Raw genomic sequence first — 24,561 nt, forward strand, 5'->3', positions numbered from 1 at the left:
CCTCAAAGTCAGACTACTAGGTCGCATTGCTTTGGTGTATCTGAAGAGTGGTATGTTGAGAATGGCTCGGATATACACAGAGCGCGCTATGGATCCCCGTCGCCCTTATGATCATCGACACAATAAACAGTACCACCTAAAGATCGCGTCCTGGCAAGACGTCGTTTACGCCGAAGTCCTTCACGTGGCTGCACATATCAGCTACACGCATGGGGATGTGTGGGAGGCTGTGGGAGACCTTCGAGAAGCAGACAGTCTTGTGCCCCTCAACAAAGAACAGAAATGTATGTATGAAGCGTGGCAAGAACGCGCGGATAGGCTTGTCACCAGGCGAGCCAATCAAGAGGAGGCAAGGATATTACAAGAACGGCAGCAGATTGAGAAGGCGGAAGGTATGAAAAACCATGGAGAGATAGCCCTCGGTTCTTAGACAGAATAGACTGACACTCTCATTCACAGGAAAGATCCAAGTAGTCTGCAACTGGAAGAGCAAGGGCGATCGACTCCTCCGAAACGGCATTTCCCATTTGGCGACTTCGAAATACCGAGAAGCTCTCGACAAGCTTGCCGTACTGAATCAGAACTTGGAATTATCCTTCACGATCGGGTCAAAGACATTCGGAGACTACTACATTAGGGACGCCATCAATGCCCTTGTATTTAAGCTTCAGGCAAGTGTCGCAGCCGCTTACCTGATGTCCCAGCAGTACAAGGAGGTTCACGAGTGGACAGATTCTGTTTTGGAATGCAGTCAGGAGGACCGTGACGTCATACACTGCCGCTGCTTGTACCGCAGCCACAAGTACTGCGATAACACGCACAATTGGATGGAGGACCAAAGGCTCGATTACCTCAAGGTCCACTATTGCAAGGCCATTGCGCTCAAGCGTCTGGGCGATAGAGTGCAGGCGGTAGAGCACATGGAGAAAGCTCTTGGCTTCGATCCGGGAGACGGCACGGTATTTGCGCAGCTTGTGCTGTTGAAGCAGGAGTTAAAGCTAGAACAGGATGTTGCTCGAAAATCCAGGGCGAGAAAGCTGAACGCTCGGCAGATTCAGTTACGCAGGAAACAGATAAGTCGAAAAGAGAAGGGTCGAGCGTAAGGAACCAGAATGGATTCTTGCTTCGAGGAAGCAATAAGCTTTAAATTTCGCGCAACTTCGCGCAATCTCGAGAAAGTCATGCTTGTATTTTAGAGGAAAACATTAATAAAATCAAAAATGGTATGATCATTTACCTGCCAATGAATCCTCGATATACTGTAAAACATTCATCGCAACTTGCACGGATAGAGGGTCTTATAGAACAGGTCCTTTTCACCATTTAACTCCACGCAACGCCCTTGTTTAACACTTCTCCGAGGCAGTGTCATTCCCTCCATTCTCATTTCAATCCAGATATTATTAACACGCCTCCACTCATGCATCAAGTACAGCGGCCACGCAATCAGCGAAGAAACAAGGAATCTTTGGACGATGAGAGCAGGATGGCGGAGAGCCTGAGGTGAAGAGACGCAGAGGAGATGAAATGACGGATGCCGTGCAGTGGCCCTCCAATACGATTTGGTTGAATGCCTAGGCAGGCTAATCCAGGCTTTTATCCTCTTCCCCAGGATTTCTTAGAGTTACAATGTAGTGGAGACTAGAGCGCTGGCAACTACGAGAGGCAAGACTACTGAGCAATACAAGTGGTCCAGGGCTGCTTGTTGAGGTCCATGGGGTGACGAGTGGAGCCGACGTATCAATCCAGCGAGCCTAGTGAAACACCACTGGCCTGTTGAGCGTCATGACGTTTGAAGGAGATGTTCCCTTTTTGTGGCGTTAATCAAAACGTCGTTAAGAGAATAAAGTAGAGGGTGGAATCGAGTAATGGGTGCAGTCGACCATGGGACGCTGATGAATTTTGAATCAGAAGTGGCTGAGTAGGATAATGCTTTTAATGTGACTTTTGCTGTCGTCGATAGCGTTGTCGAGGCGGACAACAAGGCCGAGCAGAGAGCAGATGCGAGAGAAAGTCTACCGATTACAGCATCAGAACGGACAAGAGTTTACGCCAAAGCCGCTAGGTCTTTCTTCACATGGCGTCTAGGGAGTTGGCAGGCTGTCTCAGCCTGATAGCCTAATAAAACGACGGAAATGTTTCCGAAACGGAGATGAATATATAAATCTGATACAACGTGGAGGGGCCACTATGGTGTTTATTAGATGGATGGAGACTTCAAATGCCGTAGCGGTAGTCTTGGCGTGTTTCCATGTTTTCCGACCGCAACATTCTTCTAGAGCCAGCGGTCTACATACATTCATGTCGACCATAGTCCGCCCGGTCTGAATGCCTTGTACTCTATTTTACGTCCCATGCAAAATGATAGCTGAGGTACCTTGCTCGATCGAAGATGAAACAATCAATGTTTTGGCGGTGGAAATCCTTGCACCTGATCTGAGGCCCAGGGTATTTCCTACTCCACAATGATGTTTTCATTTAATATCAACAGATGCAAGCGGCTATTGAGGCACTCAGCTTCACCATGGAAATTCTAACCGTAGCTCTGTCTCGACCTTTCATTTCTGCCAAACTTTTTCCTGTGGGAGTTATAGATGTAAGTCGTGTGTACGGTTCATTCGTCCATGTGTTTCCTCGTCTGATGCTCTCTGCATGCTCTTCTTTCCTCTAGCCATCATGGTTCTTCGTCCTTCTGTATTATCATTTGCTATTATAGCATTTGGTCTTGCACCTGCCAGTGTGTCCTCTAGCTCCGACCAGCGTATCAGGCAATATAAAACCAAAAGTGCTACTCTGTCAACACCTTCAACAGTCTTCAATCCAACTAACATCACTTCCATTGCGAATACTTGGACTACGGTGTCTAGATCAACTGCATCTCAGTCAAGTACAGCCTCAGCCACTGTAACTACCACGAACTACATCAAACGTCTTGAGCCCACCATCAGTTCAACTCTGTTAGGGGATCTCATTGATGAAGTAAAGGCACAGCCGCCGAAAATGTACAGTTTTCCTCTGGGTTCTAGGCCCAATGACACTGTCATTTGTGCAATACTGAACGGGTCGTCCTTTCCCCAATTCAATGCTGACCCGCTATTAAGCCCATGCACAATCTTGCGGCCTTTCGCCTAAATGAACTCTGTCGCAGCAAACTTAATAACATATATTCCTTCGCAGATCTCCTCATCTCATCACCGCGTACGAGATGACCACGGCCGCGCAGGTAAAAGAGACGATAGTGGGCCTCACGCATGCTCGGAACGGCGGCCCCGACGCCATCTAAATCGGCAACGCGGGCGATTACTGCCGGACGGGGCGGAAGCGTCGAGCGGTGACGAGGTGGGACAGGCGGACGGACGATGCGTGTGAGGCTGAACCGCTCAGTGCGACGATCAGCGCGACAATAGCAGCAACGGCAAATTCGCCTGCCAGCAGCGTGACGCGGTCTGCAAGTGCGTGGAGCTCTTCGCCTTCTTCTTCTCCTCGTCCTCCGCCTTCATCTACCACCACCTCAGCTCCGCCCCCCGACCCACCGGCGAAAACGGGTCCGATTTCCAAACCTGGACCAGATTTGGTGGACTTCTCGAGCATCTCTCCTCTCAAATACCCGAACAGCCTTCCCAAACCACGTTTAGCCCCCTTCACGTCTCCATCGACAACAACATCCGGTCCCGGCTTATGTCTTTCGGATGCTTCACGAAATCCCAGAACCCCGGGACGCCACATAGCCTCTAGACCGTGTCCATTAGGACTGACATGACGCGACAAACTTCGTGATCCCTCGATTGGCACCAAATCTTTGACCCAATGTAGCCGCCGAAAGGTCCACAGGAGGATCGGCGGGCTTACACGAGTTCATACTGACGTTGATGCTGAGATTCTTCGGCTGGAGATGGCTCGCGATGTACGCACAAGTTCTCCCTAATCCTGCGCGTTATCCCTTACGTGCCAGTGATGGTCGATGGTAGTCCTGCTGACCATGACTGATGGAAGGAAAAAGATTTCCATGTGGATGTCGAGGACATTCTTTCGAGCTAAGGGTGACATCTTGCGCAAGAGGGGAACAATGCCGAAGACGTTGATGCCGAAATCAAAATAACTGCGACTGGTAGAGTATTGGAATAATCTCGGCGTATATCAATTTACTCACGAGGAGTGAGCCGGTAGTTATGTCGTTACCGTAGATATTGGGCATTTCATTTTCGAATGTTGACACCGGATTCTTCCAGTGTGGTGAGGCTCGATCTCCACAGAAAGTTTCAATGTCACGGTTCGGATAATCCTCCTTGAAGGCCAAGATATCGAAAGACTTGACGCCGACCGTGCGGTTTGTACCTTTCAGCACCTCTCCATAGATCTGCTGGCGAAGTTCGAGAGGCAGTCGTAGTAATGGGAATGGTTTAGGGTCTCTCTGAAGACGTTGATTCGCAGCCAAGATAATCAGAGCACGATGCGAAATTGAAGGAGCTCTCCCCTATCGGCAGTAGCAGTCTCTTGATGCAAGTGTAGCACGTATGTTGTGATTGGAAGAAACGATGGCAGTAGGCCGTTGGTACGACAATAATCCAGCTGGCCCCTTTGATACTAACGCTAAGCTCGCCTAGACCTCGAGATTTCTATCACCTCTCCTATCATGAAATGCTGGGAATCAATCGGTCCAGTGCTGAACTTTCCCGTGGTCCCTAACATCTCCTTCACCCGACAGGTTTCGAAATTCACCCCATCTTTGCTACGAAATTGGCAAGCCTATCTACCCCATACAGATGGTAAGCTAGATATTTAGGAGGCAGCAAAGTTGTAAGAACTATGATCCTAGCTTCATGATGGGAGCACTGCTTCCCTGATAGGCCAGTCTCAACCCCGAGCGACCTCGTGAGAGAGTACAATTATATCCGTTGCTTGTTGAGATTCGAGCCCGCGCCAAGCCGCGGGTAAACGGCAGATCAGGATGCCAAGCCGCTAGAGGGAGACCCGGATCACGTCATGCCAAGACCTCGATCTACCTCATCGAGATTCGCTCTCTCAAAAAATGGGAAAATTAATCTTTACCTGCCTATCTACATTCTTCCCTATATATTCTGCATCGGCGGCCTGCTTTACAAAACTTTCGTTGATATCACTGCAATGTCGCCACGATGGCCACTGAAACACCAGACCCCTACTCCTTCGACAACTCGATTGGGTGGCGGCAATATCGAATGCTGCGGCCAGGTTGGGGTATGTATCACGATGTCAAGCGGCGGTTACCATATTACCGGAGTGATATCACCGACGCGATGAACTATAGGACCTTCGCTGGTACAGTTCGAATATATTTTGTAAAGTTTGTGGTCCACCCTCCTCCGGACAAGGCAAGATCGAGCCTAATGTTGGTTTGATACACAGCATTTTGCCAGCATTAGCATTCATCCTAGACATGAACCGTCGCACCGGCGGCTTCTACGGCGTTAATGAAGCGCTCTTCTCCTCTGCATTAGCATGCATCGTCTTCAGCACCATAGGCGCTCAGCCCCTGACCATCGTCGGCATCACTGGATTGATATCCTTATTCAATTATACCATCTTCGATATAATAAAACGGTACGACGTGGCTTTGTACCCACAGTTCATGACCTGGGTCGCCATCTGGGCGGCAATCTTCCATTGGCTTTTTGCGATCTGGAATTTCTGCGATTACATGCGCTATGTGACCGATTTCTCAAGCCAGTCATTCGGGGCGTATGTTGGGATTATTTATTGCAGTGTGTCTTGAAATGTGTCAGCTCCCTCGCGTGAGGCTGATCAAAACTGTAGTCAAGGGCGTGGAACTACTCATCGCCGAGTTCGAGAGTGATGGCCCCACGGACGGCTTCATGAGCGTAACCATCGCATTAATGTTCTTCTTCACCGTCTACGCCCTTGAGATGGTCGGCAACGGCACATGGTTCCGGCCGTGGGTTCGTGGTTTTCTAGGGGACTACGCCTATCCCGTGAGCCCACTTCAAAGTATGCATGATTTTGGCTAGCTTACCCATACCTGACAGATCGCCACGATTTTCTGGACAGGATTCGCTCACTTTCCCGGTCAGCTGAGAGCCACCAACGTCAGCAAGTTGCCACATACTCGAGCCTTCTATCCGACCGTCGATCGAGGCTGGCTTATCGATTTTTGGAACCTGGAGGTCAAGTGGATCTTTGCTGCTCTACCAATTGGATTCCTGCTCATGCTTCTTTTCTATTACGATCATGTACGCAGTAATCCGATCGCATTGGGTGCAAACATGGTCGCTGACTAGAATCGACAGAACCAAAGTAGTGTCGCAGCGCAAGCGAAGCAATTCCCACTCAGGAAACCAGGTGGCTTCCATTGGGACTTCTTCCTACTCGGATGTACAAGCTTCATTGCTGGCATAATCGACATTCCTTTACCAAACGGGCTTGTACCGCAGGCTCCCGTGCACACCGACTGCATGACGAATTACAAGAGCGTACTCAAAGTCATCAAGACGGAAGACGGCGGGGAGATCCACCAGCAAGAAATCATTGCCGAAAGCGTGGTCGAGCAGCGCGTGTCGCATTTCCTCATGGGTCTCGCCATCATTGGGACAATGACAGGACCGATCTTGATCGTCTTAAATCTGATACCACGAGCACTCTTTGCTGGGGTTTTCTTCGTCGTTGGCTGGGGTGGCCTTGAAGGGAACGGTATCATGGCCAAAATAATCTACCTCATCGGCGAGCCACGCTTCGTCCAGCCCGATGAACCTCTGTTGCAGATACCCAAGAAAAGGATCCTATTCTATCTATTCTGGCAAATCTTCGGCATCACGGCCACTGTAGGCGTCTCTCAGACTATCGCAGGGATAGGTACCTCTCCCGACCAACTTAAAAACTCTGACCCATCGAACACTAACTCGTCCGCTAGGATTCCCCGTCCTCATCATCGCCCTCATCCCCCTCCGTTGGAAAATCATGCCCAAGATGTTCACTGCCAAAGAGCTCCGCATCATGGACGCACCAACTGCCGACAACGAAGTAGTACTAGCCAGTATGGGCGGGAAGCCGCAGATGCCCACAGGCGAGGAGGACGAAGATGCTGAGACGGAGAGTCCTGGAACGAAAAACAGCGCTGACGCCCAGGAAGAAAAGTGGTCGGCTGCGGAGAGGGGTGTCCCTCGCGAAGGTCTAAGAGAGCGTGGCGGAGGCTGGAGTGAGGCTTGAGAATGACCCCTCATCTAGCACCAAAGTTTTCTTCCTGTGCCTTATTCAATCTTCCCGTCTGATAATAATGGCATCTTGTCTCCCTTATGGCCCTACAGTTGGTCGCCCAACTCAACACTACCGGCATCTTTAGCAGTGAATTGGCTTTCGATGTATTGCATACAGGGAAACGAGGGCGCGGCAATAGCGAGAAGAACATTCAAAGAAGCATGACTTCTATTGCATGATCTAGGGTAACCAAAAATCCCTTCGTCTATCCTAACCCGCGTGACAAGACCTTGAAAACCACGCCCAGCAAAGCCCCTTTGATAAGGCTGTCATCAAAACTACGAGTACCATGAAACAGAATATTATACGCCGGGTGAAAACTTGGGTACTGGAGGAAAGGGCACACGACTACTGTCATGCCAATAAAACAGCCTTCGCTTCCATTCCCTGACCCATTGATAACCATAGTACTCACCCATCGTTACTCTTGTCACCTTTTATGTCCGGACGAACCTGAATCTCAAGACCAGCTTTCCACACCTTTGGCACAGCAACAACAAATCCAAGTGCTCGATACCTGCGTCGTCAACGATAGAAGTGATAACGTGAGTGTAGGTAACTGCAACGAGCAATTTAATCTCCACTCACTCAAATAGTCATCTCGGACCATCAATTGCAGCAGCAACAAAATCCTATCTATCCTATCCTCGAAACATGCACCACGAGGTCAAACCGTTACCGAAACGACCCCAAGACCAACGATGGCCCGAAGAAGTACATGAAACAGGATTTTAGCGAACAACATACATTTAACAGCAAAATTCTCTCCGCCACACATCCCTCCCCCTTCCAAACGCCCAGCACCATCACCTCATCGCCCCGAAAGCCGCCGGGTCGGGAAACGCGACCGCATTGAACCGCACGCCGTGTCCGGCACAACGAGCCCTGTAGGATGCAGTATAGGAGGATGTACGAGAGGCTCCGATCTGATCCAGAAGGAAGTGGGCTTAACATTCTACCGGCAAGTATCCAGCACATGTTTTGAAGCAATAGTACCGGAACATGTGTACACTGACGTGGTAGACTTCGTACCTAAAGACTACCTTACCACCAGGAGACTTCCGGGTTCTAGATTGAGTTTAAGGCTCAGGAGTCTCTATGAAGCCATACCCCTAGCCCTTTAGTAGGTGTATAAGGGGAGTGGGGATGGAGACCTCACCACTGCAAAAATGTCTCATTTTCTCTCCACCGCAGCTGTATCATTACTGCTATTCTCGATCTCCAAACTTATAATCCTCCCAGCCTTCCTCTCTCCCTCTCTTGAAAACACCCAATGCCGACTCCACCTCCGCATCCAGCACGGCATGGATAGCCCGGGCACCCTGCATGGAGCGAGAACCACGCTCTATCCTCTCAGCCCATCAAATGCATGGATTAACCGTCCGTCTAAAGGCCTCAATGAGCTCAGCGTCGCTTCCCTCGATGGCCTCCGGCAAATCTATCTGGATGGCTATGAAACGGATCCTTGGTACATCGATTTCTTGACGAAGTATGGCATGCCGAACATGGTCTCCATGGTGCAACACAAACCACACGCTGACTGAAAGCGCACGATGTCGCTGGTGTACTCCGAACCTTTCTTGTATCGGTCTTTGGATTTTCAGATTTCGTCCAGTGTACTGCTTTATGAGCGACTGCTCTTAGTCCTCGCTTCGGCTGCCTACGGCACAAAGCCTTTGGAAGTATACAGCCTCCCGATGGCATGCGGCACAGACTTCATCCGCAACATGGCCGCTCGCGACAAATTCTTCGGCCTTGCCACACCAAATTCTATCAGCGTCCCAGTCACAAGAACGCTACTCGGGAGCTCGAGGCTATGACTTTGGCTAGGTGTTGGGATGCTGAAAGGTTCTCACACGGGCTACCAAGAACGACCGGTCCATCGCCCAACACAGTCAAGCCTGAAGCGCGGGAGACGGACCCCGTAGGGTATTGTATCTTATCGAGCGAGCTCACCAAAATTGGTGTTGGTTCTGACGGGGCGACAGCGCAGAAGGAAATATCCAGCATTGTTTCGGAGCTTTGTGACCAGGTGTCAGCTAGCCAACAGGACATAGGCATAACCCCCACGTACATCTCCTGGCATCTTCCCCAACCCCCCTAGCTCCAAATCCAAACCACACTCCATAACGAGGTCTGTACACTTCCTCAGCGCCTCGATTCTCCCCCTTCGAATAGGACAGCAGTCGACGACGCCTAAGGCAGCAAACTCCTCAGTCTCCCGGCCCCCCAGGCCGTCGATTCCTTACATTGACTCCACGCCTTCATCTACGCGAGCCTGCGGGAGTCTCCACCCCGTCACGCAAGGGTCGCAACCTCACTTCACTCCGAGCCGTGGCGCCATGATCGACGGTCGCGCAGATGTCCCAGCCGGTGTGCGTGCATCAAAATACCCTTTGGAAGATTGCTGTTTCCGGTACGCCATCGCCTTTTCAACTTCCCCTACCGTCTTCATTAAGAGTAAATGGAGATTGCTGTGAGCCACATTCACTAACAGCTGAAGTTGGAAGAATGAGCCCTGGACCTCGTTGCACACTGTCTCCGGCTCTCTCTTCCCAACGCTTTTGCGCTCCACGCTCAGGAAGTCATCGTAGCTCTGACCTGCGGGCTTCGCTGCCTTTCTTCTTTTACGAGTTCGAACCAGCGAGACGCCATGGCTGATTATGATGTCCACTTCAACGAGAAGGCTTTATTGCGTGTCAGTAGTTGAGCTGGGACTTCCATCGTGCAAGGAGGGCCAGCATATATGACAAGATATTGGTTGCCCCCAGGGATAACGAGGAGATTCGCGCGGCAAGTTTGACGCAGTCTCGAGCTCAGTCTTGCTCCTGCTTTCAGGATAGACTGCTCAATTGAGAAACCGATGCTCAGTCGATGCTTCGAACTTTTTTGTCTCTCTGTCTGAACCAACTCTTTCTCCCCCCATCTTGGCGATTTGCATGCCTGGTCGCTGCTCTCGGTACCTCTTCGGGTGCTTCATCATCGACTCAAAACGCTCCGAGACAGCTCTGTAGGAGCGCTCATACTCGCCCTTGAAAAGTTTGCAAGTTTCCACGATGATACATGCTCAGCCCTTCCAAGGCATCGGCGCTCCTATTGACTATAGAATCTGGCTCTGGCTTCTGGGCTCACTGTGTGGGAGGTCTTGAGTTAGAAGCTTAGGGTGATACTGTCGGCTGCTCCACGGGGCCGTGAAACTTTGCTTCGCGCAGAAATGTAGCCTTATCTTGGGCTGAGCTGAACTCTATTGAGAGATAATCTAAATCTACCATGTCGTTTTCATCCGTGTATCCGTCGAACTTAGCCTGCTCTTGCGCCGATGGCTTAGCAATGATGAGAGGACTTTTGGAACTTGATCTACGTCGGACCCTGCCAGGCAAATGGACTTCCAGTTTGATCATGGTCTTTGGCTTCGACTCAACAGGGCGAAGATTTTCCATACTGTACTCTCTATACTTGGTCAATGAGGAATTCGCGAAATACATCAATGTCTGGCGCCCACCGGACTGCCACAAGCGTAAGTACTGCAATCGGCTCTCTTTAGTGGGCCTGCTCTCCCCGTATCTGCTTGCCGTGATGGACTGGACTGGCACTTGAAGCTGCAGCTTAACGTCGGGACCCATAAGCAATTCTTGAAATCTTCGGTAGTCGTCTCCGTTCTCAAAGTCGTACTCCTGGCGCCGGGACTCTTCCTTAAGCACTCCTCCATCGATGGCGATGACAGGAGAACCCAGACTCCTTGAGCTGACGATACTCGCAGCTGAGGACACTGGTGTGAGAGAAGGAGACAGAGCTGTTGAAGCATTTGTGGGTTGGCGCTCTGATGAAGTCTTCTGAGATCTCAAAAGGTACGGCTCAATGAACTTGACTCTGTGCCTGGTAGTAGAGCCGTATGCTTGTGGATGTTCGCTGTGAGCTATGATTCGCTCGGTCGGAGGTACTAGAGGGTAAGAATATCAGCATATTGATTGACTATGCTAGGAGGCAGTGATTAGACGTACCTAAGTACAATTTGATGTTGGAGCTTATGGGTGGCGAGACGATGATGTAGCGGCGACCAGTCTGTTTGTTGCGGAATGACTCGATTGTCGAAACAGCGTACGATATCCGAGATTTTGCTTTGTAGTAGGAGACTTTCACTCCGCTTAAATTCTCCATTGCTATTTCCATCACTGCAAAGTCCAGGGCCAAGATGGAGTCACGTCTCGAGGTGCTGGTCGTGACTTCTGTCATGGAGGTTCTTCGGGAAGAGATCGTTGGGCTTGTAAAGTCTCGAGAAGCCACGCTCGAGCCTTCTGACAAAGTACTAGACATGCCGAGCCCAGTCGGAGACACAGCAACCTCATTGGTTGTATTCCGGCGGCTCCCCAACGGCTTCAGTGCCTCTTTTGAATCCAGCTCAGATCGCTCATTCGGCTCTGTCAACGGATGCAGTGTAGCCAAGTTGGTTTGTAGTGAGGTATTCATCCCTTTGCCGCCGCTACCCTCTGACTCTAATTGGAAGTTAGGTATGTCTGTGTCTGAAGACTTCCTCTTGTGCTGGGTGCCGAGGCCTAGAAGCTCCGCCGGAGTCTTTGCGTGCTGAAGACTTTCTGTTTGGGTCCAATTGGAGCGTGGGGAAGAGTATGGGGGTAAGCTGGCAATGGTACCGGATCGAAGAGGAGGCTTCAGACCTTCCGTCCCTAAATGGGAGCCTTGTCTTGTCCGACCGTCTCCACTACCGTTTGTCAGCCCTGGTTTGTCAAACGTATTGATGCCGAGCCAACGCACAAAGTCTTAATCGCAAGCGTCAACCCAATATTACCTATCTGCCCATCAATCTCCTCCCTCAACTTCGCCGCCCTCTTCTCTTGCAAAGCCCAGCGTGCCGCTTGGCCCGCACCGTCCATTTTTCCCCTTCCATCCTTGGTGAGCTTTCCAAACCCTTCACTGTACTCCTCACAACGCTTAACGCAGGCTTGGCATTCCACAATAGTGGCGCGCAAATGCTCGAGGTCTTGAGAAGAACGGGACGTGGTGTCGTCTTCAAGTATTCTTTGCAATTCCTTCAGGTTGCCACTGAAGTTATTGATCTTGGAGACGAAAGCTTTGGCGCTTTCGGGTGCGCTTCGAAGAGATTCGACGACTTCATATAATTTGTATGCAAGGTCGATGGGCTCGGAGATGTTCCAGCCCGGGAGGACCATTTTTGCTGATGGACTCAGAATGGAGGGACGGGCAGACGTGAGGTGAAGGCATCAACAACGAACGAGGCAGTAGCATGACGGATCAGAACCAACGTCAGTCTGAGAGCCTGAGCCTCCCTCCATGTGAGCATGTGAGGTCCGTTGAAGTCATGGCTATGCGATGTCAGATTGAAGAAGACTGAGATCGAGACTGCGCTGTCGAGTGTGAGGCATCGAGGATGAGGCTGAGTGGGATCGCCAAGAGAAAGATGTGCTGGTCGCGGAGACTCGGAGAGTTCGAGCGGCAGGCTCCGGAGCGAATAGTCTTTTGCGCGGCCAACACGTGTTCCACGATTGATAGCCCTACAATATACGGGTCCAATTTGTAGGAGCTTTCTCCACATCGAAACCGATAAAAAGGGGCGTGGCTCGAGCTCAGCCCCTCTGCGAATCTGCAAGGCTGCGGAGGAATCGTTTTTAAAATATAGGTACTGTATATCTTCCTGCTTCCATGATTCCTGCGCTTAGGTCTTGCCATGCTTTCTTATATGTCAATACGAGTAAATAAAAGATCACCCACGCTTGCTGAATCTGAAGATCTCAAGACATTTCTCCCCACGCGCTAAAACCTATCCTAAATATAGCAACATTCAAATCATGGCCATCTCATGGCCACGGTTCTGGGTTGATCATTCACGAGGCTTCAATTACAATCTAGTATGACGGACGAACATTTCCGATATGAGATGAAGCTGACGGGTACTGTAGACATGGCAGGAAAGGCGAAATTTGGTCCTCTCATCAGTCGAGGCAGCAGGCTTCGGATGGTGGATTGTGTTTGTCGCAGGCATTGGCTTCTTGACTGATGCCTACGACGTATGTCATCGTAGCCTTCTTCGAGACCCTGTCTAACAGTGCCTTGGTGCGCTAGATCTTCTCCATCAACACCATCATATCAATGCTCTCCATCATCTACTGGGAAGGCAGCATCCCCACCAGCTATCAACTCGGCATGAACACTGCCACCCTCCTAGGTTCCATGATCGGACAGATCGTCTTTGGATTCTTGGCGGATCGCTACGGCCGAAGGAAGATGTATGGGTTGGAGCTCATTGTCACCATTGCGGCTTCCTTGGGATTTGCGACTGCCTCAACGGGAGTAAACGGATCCATGTCACTCATTGCCTTGCTCATCTTTTGGAGGCTGATCATGGGGATTGGGATTGGGTAAGAAAGGGTTGATTCCAGGCTGTAGCTGAAAGACAAGAACTGATTCGAATCTTTCCAGGGCCGATTACCCTCTCAGTGCTGTCATCACTGCAGAGTATGTCCTTCCAAAACGTCACATCTAAGTATCGCTGATCATTTCCAGGTTCGCCCCCACAAAATACCGAGCCCGCATGCTGGCCGCCGTTTTCTTCTTCCAGCCCCTGGGCCAATTAATCGCCGTCCTAATGGCCTTTGCCGCAACCGCTGGCTTTAGTTCTTACATCTCCTCGATTCCCACTTCAGCACCCCCCGATATGGCTTGCTCCGTCTTCACGAAAGATGCCGCCGGTATAGAATGCGCACGGACGGTTGATAGAGCATGGAGACTAGTTGCAGGCCTCGGCGCTGTGCCAGCAGCCGTCGCCATGGTATTCCGACTTACGATTCCGGAGTCCGTGTATTATATACTCGATATCAAGAACGACAGTAATGAAGCTATGCACGCGAAGGATTATTTCGGGTCCCGTGAAGATCTTGGGCATGATGATCGAGACTCAGTACGCATGGATGAATTTGAACATAGCCCTAAAGCTGCCACGAACGGACATCATATCGCTACTGAGCTCCAACTGCCTCAACCCGCCCTTCAATCTAGGTTGCATGGACAAGGGCTATCCGACGATTCAGCCGCTAATTCCATTGGGCCAACAGTCGAAGAGCTCGAAGACCCCCACCCATCTCAGGCATCACGCGCCGACTTATACAAGTACCTTTTCACAGACGGCAACTGGACCGACCTATTCGCCACAGCCGTAAATTGGATGCTTCTAGATTTCACGTTTTACCTTCTCGGCGTCAACAGCTCAAGTTTTATTCCGAGAATGTTTGGGCAGAAACCTGGAGACCAATTACAGCCATACAACTGGCTGGTCAACAACGAGAGACATATCATAGAATCGACTTCCATTGGAGCTTTGGTTGGTAGCGCTATGGCCATTTTTGCGATGCATCTCTTTAGTCGGAAGAGGATCCAGATGTGGGGCTTCTTGATATTGGGGGGATTGTTCATCTTGGTTGGGGCGTTGTACGTCACGCTGCCGAGTACGAACGCGCATGTGGCAATTGTGGTGTTTTATGGTATATGTCAGCTGTTCTACAATCTCGGTAAGTCTTATCCGCTCATCAGCTTAATGAAATGCAGGGACTTGCTAACACTAAACCCCAGGTCCGAACACCACCACTTTCATCGTAAGCGCCAGCAAGATTGGAAAACCTGTTGAATCTTATTGACAACGTGCCTAGATCCCAGCCGAAGCATTCCCAACCCGCTACCGCTGCACCCTCTACGGCATCTCCGCCTCCAGCGGCAAGCTTGGCTCCGTGCTCGGCCAGATTGTTGTGATCAAAGTTCAAAGTAATAAACGGCTAGGAATAACCCTAATATTGTAAGATTATCAACTCCGGTCTCCCACCCTTCTTAACGTTATACCAGATTCGTGCTCGTAATGCTCGTCGGTGCCACTCTATCTCAGTACTTGACCCCGGAGACCAGCGATATCCACGGTAAAAGTCGCAAGTTAGAAGATCTCGCTCAAGGGAAATCTCATCGGAGAGATATGGAGCGCGAGGAGCGGGAAGAACGGGATGCTGAAAGATCTCGGCCGAAGCAACAATAATGAGACGACATGAAAGTCCAGACCACAAAGACTTATGAACTTTGCTTGGACAATCAATCGACTCACCGTGAACGCCAGTCATAACTTGTACGTCCAGACCATCACCCTCGGTTGCACGACTCTATCCTTGACCTCTTTGACACCTTCAGGCGGACCTATCAAGCTTGCTGACAGGTTCTAGGAGACGATCAAGCTCTAACTAGAACCAAATTTCCCATGCGGCTCGCACGATTCGAAAGCAAAATCGGAGGAGCCTACGACTATGCTTTATTCAGAGGGGTTGGCAACAGCATGCCAGGGTGCGAGGCGGTGCCGAAGACTGTGAGCCTGCGGGGTGGAAGACGACTGGTCCCAATGGATGGCCCATTTCGAGGTGGGGATAGTACTGAAGCGGCAATGGCAAAGAATCGTGCATTTGGTGCGACTGGGCTGCACGTTATAGCACGAAGCACAGAGGCACAACGATAGGCCAAACGGTGGACTTGATATAGGTGTATTTATTGCGTATAGGAGAAATAATAGGAACCAATGAGGTGCAGTCAATAGGTAGAAGGATGACTGGTCTATGTAAGGCTGGTGAGTGGCCTCGATATCTACTCGTGGCTAGACCCAGTAGTCTCGTGTTAGCTAGATAACCCCACTCAACTGTAGGGCGTAGCTACACAGGTGAGGGGTATCTAATTCGTAATTGGTTCGATTCCTATTGGCACTCTGGTATAATGATATTACGATGTTTCTAATATTTTGGTATAAGTACGAATTGCTAATGGCACTTTGCTGTAGCCTTTGATTAGCCCTATAAGAACTAGCGTGGTTTCCGGTTCGTCAACCTATCACCCTCGTCGCTGCCTCATAAGCGTGACACCTAGGAAACGACGTACTAAATATTATTCCAGCATCTCTATTGGATAATAAAGTCGACGATGGATTTCTTACAGACCGGTCTGCCATAAGGAGGACTTCGGTTGTCGCCAGATTCCCTCCTTTGTTGGTTACTTGACGAAGACGTGCTAATGCACGCCATGCATGGGACCCACACAGCCTCAATCCTCAGCCCTTGCTCCGCCTCGTCATACTTTTTAACGTCAGATCAGGTCCTTGCAACTGCACAAGTGATTTCAGTCAACCATGGAGGCACTAGCCGGCCCTGCCAGTGTCATCACGGTAGCATCACTTGCAATCCAAGTCTGCGAAGAACTCAAAAAAGTCCACGAGTTCTGGCAATCTGTGAAAGAAGCTCCGGATGACGTTGCACACGTCTCTACAGAGATAAATCTTTTCCTGGCCTGGCTTGCCATAATCGCAAACAATTATCAGCGGCAGGGTCTCAATCATAAAAGTCCTACCGAAGCTGCCGCAACCGAAACGCTGAAAGTATGTCTGGCAACGGCCCACGATATGAATGGGGTGGTCAAGCATGTGGAGAGCGGTTACTCCAAGGGATCCTTGACCAGGCGATGGGCATCAGTGAAGTTCGTCTTTCGAAAGGACAAGACGGGAAAGATTATGGCACAAATCGAACGGATGAAGGCGCTTCTCATCATGGTACAGAATTGCTACCTAGGGTAAGTAAAGCTCCCAAATGAACGTGACTTAAAACAGCAAGACTAATTCTTGACAGAGACATGCAAGAGGCAGGCTTCAAGTCCCTGTCACTGAGCTTACGGCCTGAAGATCACCCACTGCAAACCACCGACATTGAGCATTCTTTTAACACAACAACTACAGCTTCCGCAGACGAGGATTTAGTAATTGAGACTCGGCCGCTACAACCAACACCAGAATCGTTGGTTGAACTGGTGTCTTTCAGTCCAACGGCATCGCCCCCAGCTCCTCGTCGGCCGAAGCATCGCACGAAGAACCAAGAGAGAGCTTACAACTTTGGACTTGCCATGCTACGACTCGTGGCCACGGACCAAGAATCTATCTTTTTCGAAGAGTCTGGCAAGGAGCGAAGGATATTCTCAAGGACGATTCGCTATGATCTTCGCCTAGCACAGTGGCTATCATCTCGCGGCCTCTCATGGTACCCCTTCGGCATCTACGGCAACTGGAAGGAAAATCTCCGCACGTTCCGGTATGTCCCGCAGGACTCACTCATCGTGGACTTCTGTGTTGAAGGAGATCTTGCAAATGTTCAAAGAATGTTTGACAAGAGGATGGCATCACCGTTTGATCGCGTGGATAGAGGTTTTCGCGGAGACTGGAGTCTTTTACACGTTAGTTTTGCAACCTTGCCATCATAGAAATCGTCACTGACGAGCTATCGCGTTTCCAGTTCGCCATCGCTAATTGCCATACGCAACTGTGTAAATTCCTAATCGAATGTGGTCTAGGGCGCAGTAGTGCGTCTGGTATTTCAGAGTAGGCCTCATTATAAAAGCACATGTTGACTTTGGTGTAACTTACTGTACTGAAGGCATCCCATACTCTCTTTGATAGGATACTGCAGTCAGGATCGGACGGCATTTTACTCTACGACTCAACTTGATATTCTAAGGATCATGATCAATGAAGGGCAGTATGATCCCATGGAAAAAGCCGGCGGCACCACTGTGATGCACTCTTTCGATGGAACACCTACGGTCTATCGATGGCTTCTCAGTCAGGACGTGTTTATGATTGATCTCAAGCAAAAAGATGATAGAGCGGCGAATGTCGCTGCTGCTCTATCCAGATCATTTGGGTTAAATGCATCGAAACATCTAGAAGCGGTGATTGCATATGGGAGCGGTTTGAACGACCTAGTCGCGTCATATTCTCTCGGTGAGGGTCCGTCGCCATTTGGGGATGTTATTCTTATGCTTTCCAAACCTCGCTGACAATGTCGATCTTCCCAATCGTGTCAAGGTCCTTTGGGACGCTGGCGCTGACTTCCATATCCTTCAATACATCAACGAAACGGTCGAAACGGTTGAAACGACGCTTGAAGTCCTTCTGGGTGGCTATCGCCTGATTGTTTTAAACTCCGACAGAACCGAGTACAACAAGTATGGAGTAGACCGACAATGGATTCCATCGCCCTCGCTGATGTCTAGGAAAGACGTCATAGAGTACGATCGACTCGAGGATACTTCGGATATCAAGTATCGACCACGCACATCGAGATCGCTGTGGAGAACATGGTATCCTGGGGAGAGCCTCTCGATACTGGAAATAGTGCAACGCTATCTGGATGCCTGGATGGAGGTTCTTCTCGAAGCTGGGCTTGACATTGTCGCGTATGGCCGGCGAGAAGAAGAATTGCATCCGGGAGGAAAAATCTGTCACTCTTGGGGAGAAGCGCGTCTCGTTTTTGAATACGGTGACCACGTTAATGGCTGCAGGATTCATGTGACTGAAATTTGGGTGGCGGATCCCAACAAGGCAAAGGCCGTGTCAGCTGAAACGTCAACAATGCCTTGCAGCTGGGACTTTGACGACGAATGATTGTGGGTTTCATGTTTCATTGGATTGATTGCTTTTGTAATCGGTACGAAGCTGTTGGAACGCTCTGGCTACAGAAGAGGCAGTGACCATTTGGTTTCTTTTGGAGGTGCTTTCATGATTTGATTTTGACCTTCTATCTCACTATGCAGACGTATATCATTCAAAACCGCCATTGCATCTATTCATCTCGTCTCATTTGTCCGCCGTGAAACATACAATTTTCGCGTTGCCGAGCTGTTGGGTGGTATTTCACCAAGAACAACAAGCTTCTCACCAACTACTCATGCGGCTCCTACTATCTCCATTCCACAAAATAGCCAGTGTCAAAAGTCTTGCATGTGCGTCCCCCATGAACTGAGTTCGAGCAGAGAGATACCACACTGAATTCTAGATACCCAAACTCAATGGAACGACAAGGCTACCGTAGTATCGTCGGGAGGTACATCCTCCAGTCCTTATAGCAGGGTGATGAGTACGCAACCATCTACTTCAAAAAAAAAACTCCCCCATCACCGAATCTAGCAGCTGTAGAGCTCCCGCACCCACCCCACCACGACATGACAGCACAGCGAAAACAACCCGACCATGGCTCTCTTGTCTCCAGCTCACGAGACAACCCGCCCTTGCGATCAAGCCTCCACCTTGTAAGCACTGCGCCTCATCCTGAAGCCCATCAAGTCTGATGTAGCCATCAAAGCGCCACTTAACCATCCCCAGCCAGACTACACCGCAAACGAGATCGCCATAGAACCAACTTCACGCCAAGGGGCTAAACAGGCCGTATACACAGTGAAGAGCAGCGTGCACTATATCCGCGAATCGTAACTCGCGCCGTCCTTCAAACTACAATACTACGCCGCGAGCGCTTCGAAAGCCTGCGAGAGGGAGCCGAGGTACCAATGATATCTCCCCGGGTATGGGTTCGATGAGGAAGAGGGGTCCGGATCGGATTGACGGAGGATTGGGGATGCTGGTGTTGCGGAACATCGTAGCATACATACACAGCGCCGGGCTGGTGTGGGGAGGCATGATGGGGTAGGAGCCGTGTATGCATCGCCCGTGGTTCTTCATCCCAATTTTTTTTGGAGGCAGCGTGTTTATGGGCAGTCAAAGTCGTTGCGCTGCAACAATGTGCAACCTGTGCCCTCTGGCTGTTGACTCGATGTCTGAGAGAATCATGACCATCTACCCTCCAAGTACTCAGACTGATATTATCCCATCGATTGGCGCCCGGGGCGTGCAAAATGTCTTGGCACGCAGGGCTGACCCCCTGAATTTTGCGCCCCTGCCTATCGATGGGATAGGCGCCGACGAGATGCACAGATCCTAGCATCTGCTACCCCGAACCATGATCCGAGCCGAATCCCTTCACATGCACAGGGCCCTACGGTCAACGCACCAGACGCGCCGATATAATTACACTCAAACCTCGTCGCCGAGTACAATGCCACAGAGGCCGAAATCATTCCAGTCTACTTACCCTTGATATCTCGCAAAGACCACGGAAGTCCTGGGATCAAGACTCAAGGGTGACTGTCGACCTAGACTCTCGAGTGCTATAGAGTAGGGTTTAGGTCTGGATGCGCTACGACGGCTGGGAATATTCATACTGGATTGATACAAGTGGGCGGGTTTACTTATAGGATGCGAATTCGTTGTAATGCGCGAGGGCCGTGGAGGTCATTGTTGAGACTTGGTGGGCTTGAGTGATGATACATATCTGCCTGCCGCGTAGCCTCCGCACGCATGGATTGGTGGGTTGGCCTATGACTCTGCAGGGGCCAGTTCTTTATATAAACGAATCTGTCGTGAACGATCGTGAAAGCATTTTGTTACCACGTCGAAGGCTTAGATCATAGAGTCTTTCTTTGGTCACCTGGATGGTGGGAGTGGGGGCTAGATGATTGGCTGAGGGGACGAATATTGCATTCTGCCGATGTGTCAGGATCATTCGCACGAGATATCACGACAACAACCACAGAGTCAGAATGATTCAACTATCGTATAGGAAAGCGCACCTCGTATCTTACAACCCGAAACAGTCGAGTGATTACCGTCCTTCTCCAGATGTCAAATCTCAATAATCAAGGCAACACCTATAGTACCTGCAGAACCAAGCACTGCGCCACACTTATTGGCAAATCGACGGCCAATCGACGGCCAAGTACTTTTGAGAAGCAGGGACATCGAGAATCGAGTTGTGCCATCTAGTTATAACAGGACCAAATCTAGCGGTACTTGTATCCTTTCGGGAAAAAGATCGACTGGAGCGTATTGCGCTTGCGACGAAAGATGGTAGGCTGTTGGGAAGTATCACATAAACCGTCTTTCGCCACGAAGCCGCGTCTACGCGTAAGCAAAGTCTTTGCTCTCTGGTAAACAGACCGAGGAGCAGGTCACAGTCAGATACCCACCGTGTCAGCATTCTCTCCGGATGTGATGCCGAAGTACGCCGAGAGGGTGCTTATGGCGGCTAGGTACGTCCTAACACACTTCGATTCTGATTGGCAGAAGGGTATTGCGTACCGAGCATCCGTGACGCTACTACAAGAAGCGCCCGTCGCAATAAGCAGAGGGCTCGGGGGTAATAATAAGTCACGATGCACTGAGGCGGAATATCGGAGTCGGATAATTTTTCAACGGTCCAGGTTGCGCTCATAGGTTTGGTTAGAGAATCTATAATTAGTCGAGCACGGATAGAGTAGACTCGGACAAAAAGTCTTGCTTGCGGTTTCCGTGGGCGTACCTGGTTTCTATTATGTTTTACTTTGTTGCACACAAGCAGGAGACTGATGCGACAGACACTTTCGAATTGATATGAGCCTCTGCTCGCTGATCAGGCAATTCATCGAGCGGAGTTGCCTAAGATGATAGAGGATGTTGTTGCTGATGGCTGCTGCGTGTACATTGTTCGCAAGACTTCAGGCAGCAATGCTGATGACAGCTCGACCACTCGAGAGAGGGCAATTTTTGATTTCCGAAGTGATCCGACAGGGAACAGCTTCGCGTACTCGTACACCCCCCTTGACCTTTAAGCGCACCACTCTCGTCAACTGCCCATTACTTTGATACCGACGGTTTTGTTTTCCTTGGCTCGTCCGATGAAGGCTCATTTGAAATCTCATATAAACCGGTCGAGCAGTAACGTGCATTAGCTTTGGAGGATTGACTCAAAGCGTCCCTTAAGACGGCTATAAGGTAGAGTCCGGCAGTAGGTCAGCGGGGCTTCCCTTGTTCCGATCAACATCAGTCCGAGATCAGACATGATCGACATATCGTCTCACGCCAATTAATCGGATGCGCAGATGTCTAGCCTGAAATGAATGACACGTGATGAAAGGAACGGGATTTACTCGCTCCGTACCTCCGCGGACATTCACTTTCAGTTAACCGTTGCCCTGTCAGGTTTTAGTCTGCATCCTTTTGGTTTAATGTCAAAGTGTAAAGCGAAGAAAAGGGCGGGGCGGGTCAATGTTTATTTGATGGATGGAGGGTTTGCGTGAATTATCATTTTTTTGATGCGTCCAAACCCATGGTTGAATAATCAATCCAAAGTCACGTAAGCTGATCATGGCCCATAGCAATCATCCATCATCCATCATCCTTTTCCTGCATCAGCTGTGACATCATCATCTATCGTCATTGCCTGAGATATTTCCAGCCTTCCACTATCTCTTCCCATTTCCTACTCTTTCCTACTCTTTCCCATTTAACAATTCCAACCTTCCGTACTTTACTTTACTCTCACTTCTCATCCCATTTCTCACCGTCTCCGATACATCTATCTCAAGTATCTACCCTCTCTGCTTGCTGATATCCATCGTCATCATGCATTTCACCTCAACAATACCCTTAGTTCTCTCCATCGCAGTCGCCGGTGTCGCCGCCACTCCATTCAAATTCCCACTACCAGATGGTTTTCCCAGTCCTGACCCTGCCCAGCTCGCTATGATTGAGAAGAAAGCTGGGGGCACACTTCCCGACGGTCCGCTTCCAACCATCTTAAAAGGCGCCGGAATCACCACTTTGCAACTCCTCGCACTGAATGAGATATTCGAAGTTGCCTATTTCACCGAGCTGCTCGCCAATGTCACCAACAGTGTCCCTGGATACGATGCCGCATCCATTGCACCGTTAGACAAGAAATATGTCATGGACACCCTCACCGCTGTGGTAAATGTGAGTAACAGACACCTAGCCTTAAAAAGCATTGAGTGCGCCTTTTGCATTTTCTGAACCAGCAACTGTAGCAAGAGCAATTGCATGCCGCCGGCGTAAATGGCATTTTGATGAACGCCAACCAGACCGCCATCAAGCCCTGTCAATACCAATTCCCCGTTACCACTTTCGCCCAGGCCGTCCTCCTCGCCCAAACCTTCACCGACATCGTCCTCGGAACGCTACCCGAGGCGCAAGCTATCTTCGCCGCGGACGCCGGTGACGAGAGCCCACTGATCCCACTCTTCGGCTCCGTTCTCGCCCAGGAAGGCGAGCAGGTGGGCTTCTATCGTTTCGCCCAGAAGAAGGTGCCGTCAGCCGCGCCATTCTTGACGGGTGGATCGCCCAGCTTCGCCTTCACTGCGATTCAGATGTTCATCGTTCCGGGCTCGTGTCCTCAACCGCTCTCCAATGTCAACCTGACCACATTCGGCCCACTGACCGTCGTCACCACGCCCGAGCCGAAGAACATGACCCTGGAGTTCGCCGTGCCCGGAGCCGTCAGCTCGTACAACAACTCGATAGCCTACCTCTCCGGCGCGAATCTGCCAGTGACGGTTCCAATCTCGAACATGAGCTATGTTGCCGGAACCTCCCATTTCTCCGCTAGCTTCCCGTTCGCTTCAGGTTTTGCGAATGGGTTGACCATTGCCGCTTTGGTCAAGGGGGCGGGCATGACTTTTGCGAGCAATGACGCTGTTGCTGCGGCCACCCTGTACGGACCAGGTCTCATCGAGGTGAACTGATGTGTTTGATCTTGGGTACATGGCTTGCCTCATCACACGCCTTTCTTAAAAAAAGCTGTCTGTAAATAATTCTAATACACTTTGTTGCTTTAACCAACAGTCTACTGAGCTCCCGAGACGTGAAGCTCAGTACTTTTTCGCGCAGATCCGTGGGCGTCCGAAGTATTCGAGACTTACCACCTACCAGACTCTCATGCATCTTACGTAGCAGTAACCTTTTCACTACCCATCTGCCACGACGGAACAAATGATCCGGTATCCTTTGTCCCGTGCTGTTGCTCTTCATCAACATCACATGTCCGCTCAGTCACATCCACTTTACAGGGTGGCCTATGAAAAGGCAAGAACTATCCACGGCGGGAAGCAACAGTGAGCAGGGAAACAGAACACTTGCCAACTCGTGCAACGCGTAGTTGATTGCGTTCGTTCTCTATCTTTTCATTTTCTATCTTTGCGCAGTGGAGCTTTTAGCAGGCACGCGGGTTCCAAAAAGCCTGACCCCCAAAATCTGCAAATCTCCACAACTTGTCAACGAGTGGTCATAAAAAGACTTTCGTATATATATCAAGATTACATCGAAACAATAGTCTCACCGCAAAACTTTTTGTGAAGTAATATTGATAGGTTTTTCAAAGAGTAAATGTTTGGCTGTGGGCTTTTTGCCGCGTGGCAGGGTTCGCTTTTGTTCATCGCTAAGGTCATCCTGATTTATTCCGAGATGACGCGCATTTTCAATCACGCTCCATGGGCGGGCTCGGCGGCTTCCCAGTCCCACATCCCAGATGGCACCAGTGGCGTTTCGCTTCTTTTCTTCCTCAACAGGCAGGTGTATTCACTCGATTGCCACAGGTGCTCACAGCCTCGCGTCCT

General features: G+C 50.2%; 8 protein-coding genes across 8 annotated transcripts; 6 read left to right on the top strand and 2 right to left on the bottom strand.

The window, feature by feature from the left end:
- Positions 1 to 61: 61 nt before the first annotated feature.
- Positions 62 to 1,103, top strand: HO173_010609 (uncharacterized protein; the record flags this gene model as incomplete). The annotated part of the gene is made up of 2 exons (XM_037312494.1): positions 62 to 392; positions 460 to 1,103. The coding sequence occupies 2 exons, from the start codon at positions 62 to 64 to the stop codon at positions 1,101 to 1,103; spliced, it is 975 nt and encodes a 324-aa protein (XP_037160542.1).
- Positions 1,104 to 3,300: 2,197 nt separating this feature from the next.
- Positions 3,301 to 3,726, bottom strand: HO173_010610 (uncharacterized protein; the record flags this gene model as incomplete). Its single annotated transcript, XM_037312495.1, has 1 exon — positions 3,301 to 3,726. The coding sequence occupies one exon, from the start codon at positions 3,724 to 3,726 to the stop codon at positions 3,301 to 3,303; it is 426 nt and encodes a 141-aa protein (XP_037160543.1).
- A 1,409-nt stretch (positions 3,727 to 5,135) lies between these two features.
- HO173_010611 (uncharacterized protein) lies at positions 5,136 to 7,200 on the top strand (the record flags this gene model as incomplete). The annotated part of the gene is made up of 6 exons (XM_037312496.1): positions 5,136 to 5,323; positions 5,386 to 5,741; positions 5,794 to 5,969; positions 6,024 to 6,227; positions 6,285 to 6,846; positions 6,905 to 7,200. 6 exons carry the CDS (start codon positions 5,136 to 5,138, stop codon positions 7,198 to 7,200), a joined length of 1,782 nt encoding a protein of 593 aa, XP_037160544.1.
- Positions 7,201 to 10,406: 3,206 nt separating this feature from the next.
- On the bottom strand, positions 10,407 to 12,434 carry HO173_010612 (uncharacterized protein; the record flags this gene model as incomplete). The annotated part of the gene is made up of 3 exons (XM_037312497.1): positions 10,407 to 11,188; positions 11,250 to 11,965; positions 12,019 to 12,434. The coding sequence occupies 3 exons, from the start codon at positions 12,432 to 12,434 to the stop codon at positions 10,407 to 10,409; spliced, it is 1,914 nt and encodes a 637-aa protein (XP_037160545.1).
- A 636-nt stretch (positions 12,435 to 13,070) lies between these two features.
- Positions 13,071 to 15,298, top strand: HO173_010613 (uncharacterized protein; the record flags this gene model as incomplete). The annotated part of the gene is made up of 8 exons (XM_037312498.1): positions 13,071 to 13,130; positions 13,182 to 13,289; positions 13,345 to 13,640; positions 13,702 to 13,737; positions 13,786 to 14,786; positions 14,848 to 14,870; positions 14,925 to 15,067; positions 15,115 to 15,298. 8 exons carry the CDS (start codon positions 13,071 to 13,073, stop codon positions 15,296 to 15,298), a joined length of 1,851 nt encoding a protein of 616 aa, XP_037160546.1.
- Positions 15,299 to 16,426: 1,128 nt separating this feature from the next.
- On the top strand, positions 16,427 to 17,666 carry HO173_010614 (uncharacterized protein; the record flags this gene model as incomplete). The annotated part of the gene is made up of 3 exons (XM_037312499.1): positions 16,427 to 16,863; positions 16,920 to 17,517; positions 17,577 to 17,666. 3 exons carry the CDS (start codon positions 16,427 to 16,429, stop codon positions 17,664 to 17,666), a joined length of 1,125 nt encoding a protein of 374 aa, XP_037160547.1.
- A 422-nt stretch (positions 17,667 to 18,088) lies between these two features.
- HO173_010615 (uncharacterized protein) lies at positions 18,089 to 19,552 on the top strand (the record flags this gene model as incomplete). Its single annotated transcript, XM_037312500.1, has 2 exons — positions 18,089 to 18,602; positions 19,425 to 19,552. 2 exons carry the CDS (start codon positions 18,089 to 18,091, stop codon positions 19,550 to 19,552), a joined length of 642 nt encoding a protein of 213 aa, XP_037160548.1.
- A 3,003-nt stretch (positions 19,553 to 22,555) lies between these two features.
- On the top strand, positions 22,556 to 23,691 carry HO173_010616 (uncharacterized protein; the record flags this gene model as incomplete). The annotated part of the gene is made up of 2 exons (XM_037312501.1): positions 22,556 to 22,906; positions 22,978 to 23,691. 2 exons carry the CDS (start codon positions 22,556 to 22,558, stop codon positions 23,689 to 23,691), a joined length of 1,065 nt encoding a protein of 354 aa, XP_037160549.1.
- Between the last annotated feature and the right edge of the window lie 870 nt (positions 23,692 to 24,561).

This window comes from Letharia columbiana (assembly GCF_014066305.1).
Source record: "Letharia columbiana isolate WasteWater2 chromosome Unknown Sc0000051_s0, whole genome shotgun sequence".
In the NCBI taxonomy this organism is placed as follows: domain Eukaryota; kingdom Fungi; phylum Ascomycota; class Lecanoromycetes; order Lecanorales; family Parmeliaceae; genus Letharia; species Letharia columbiana.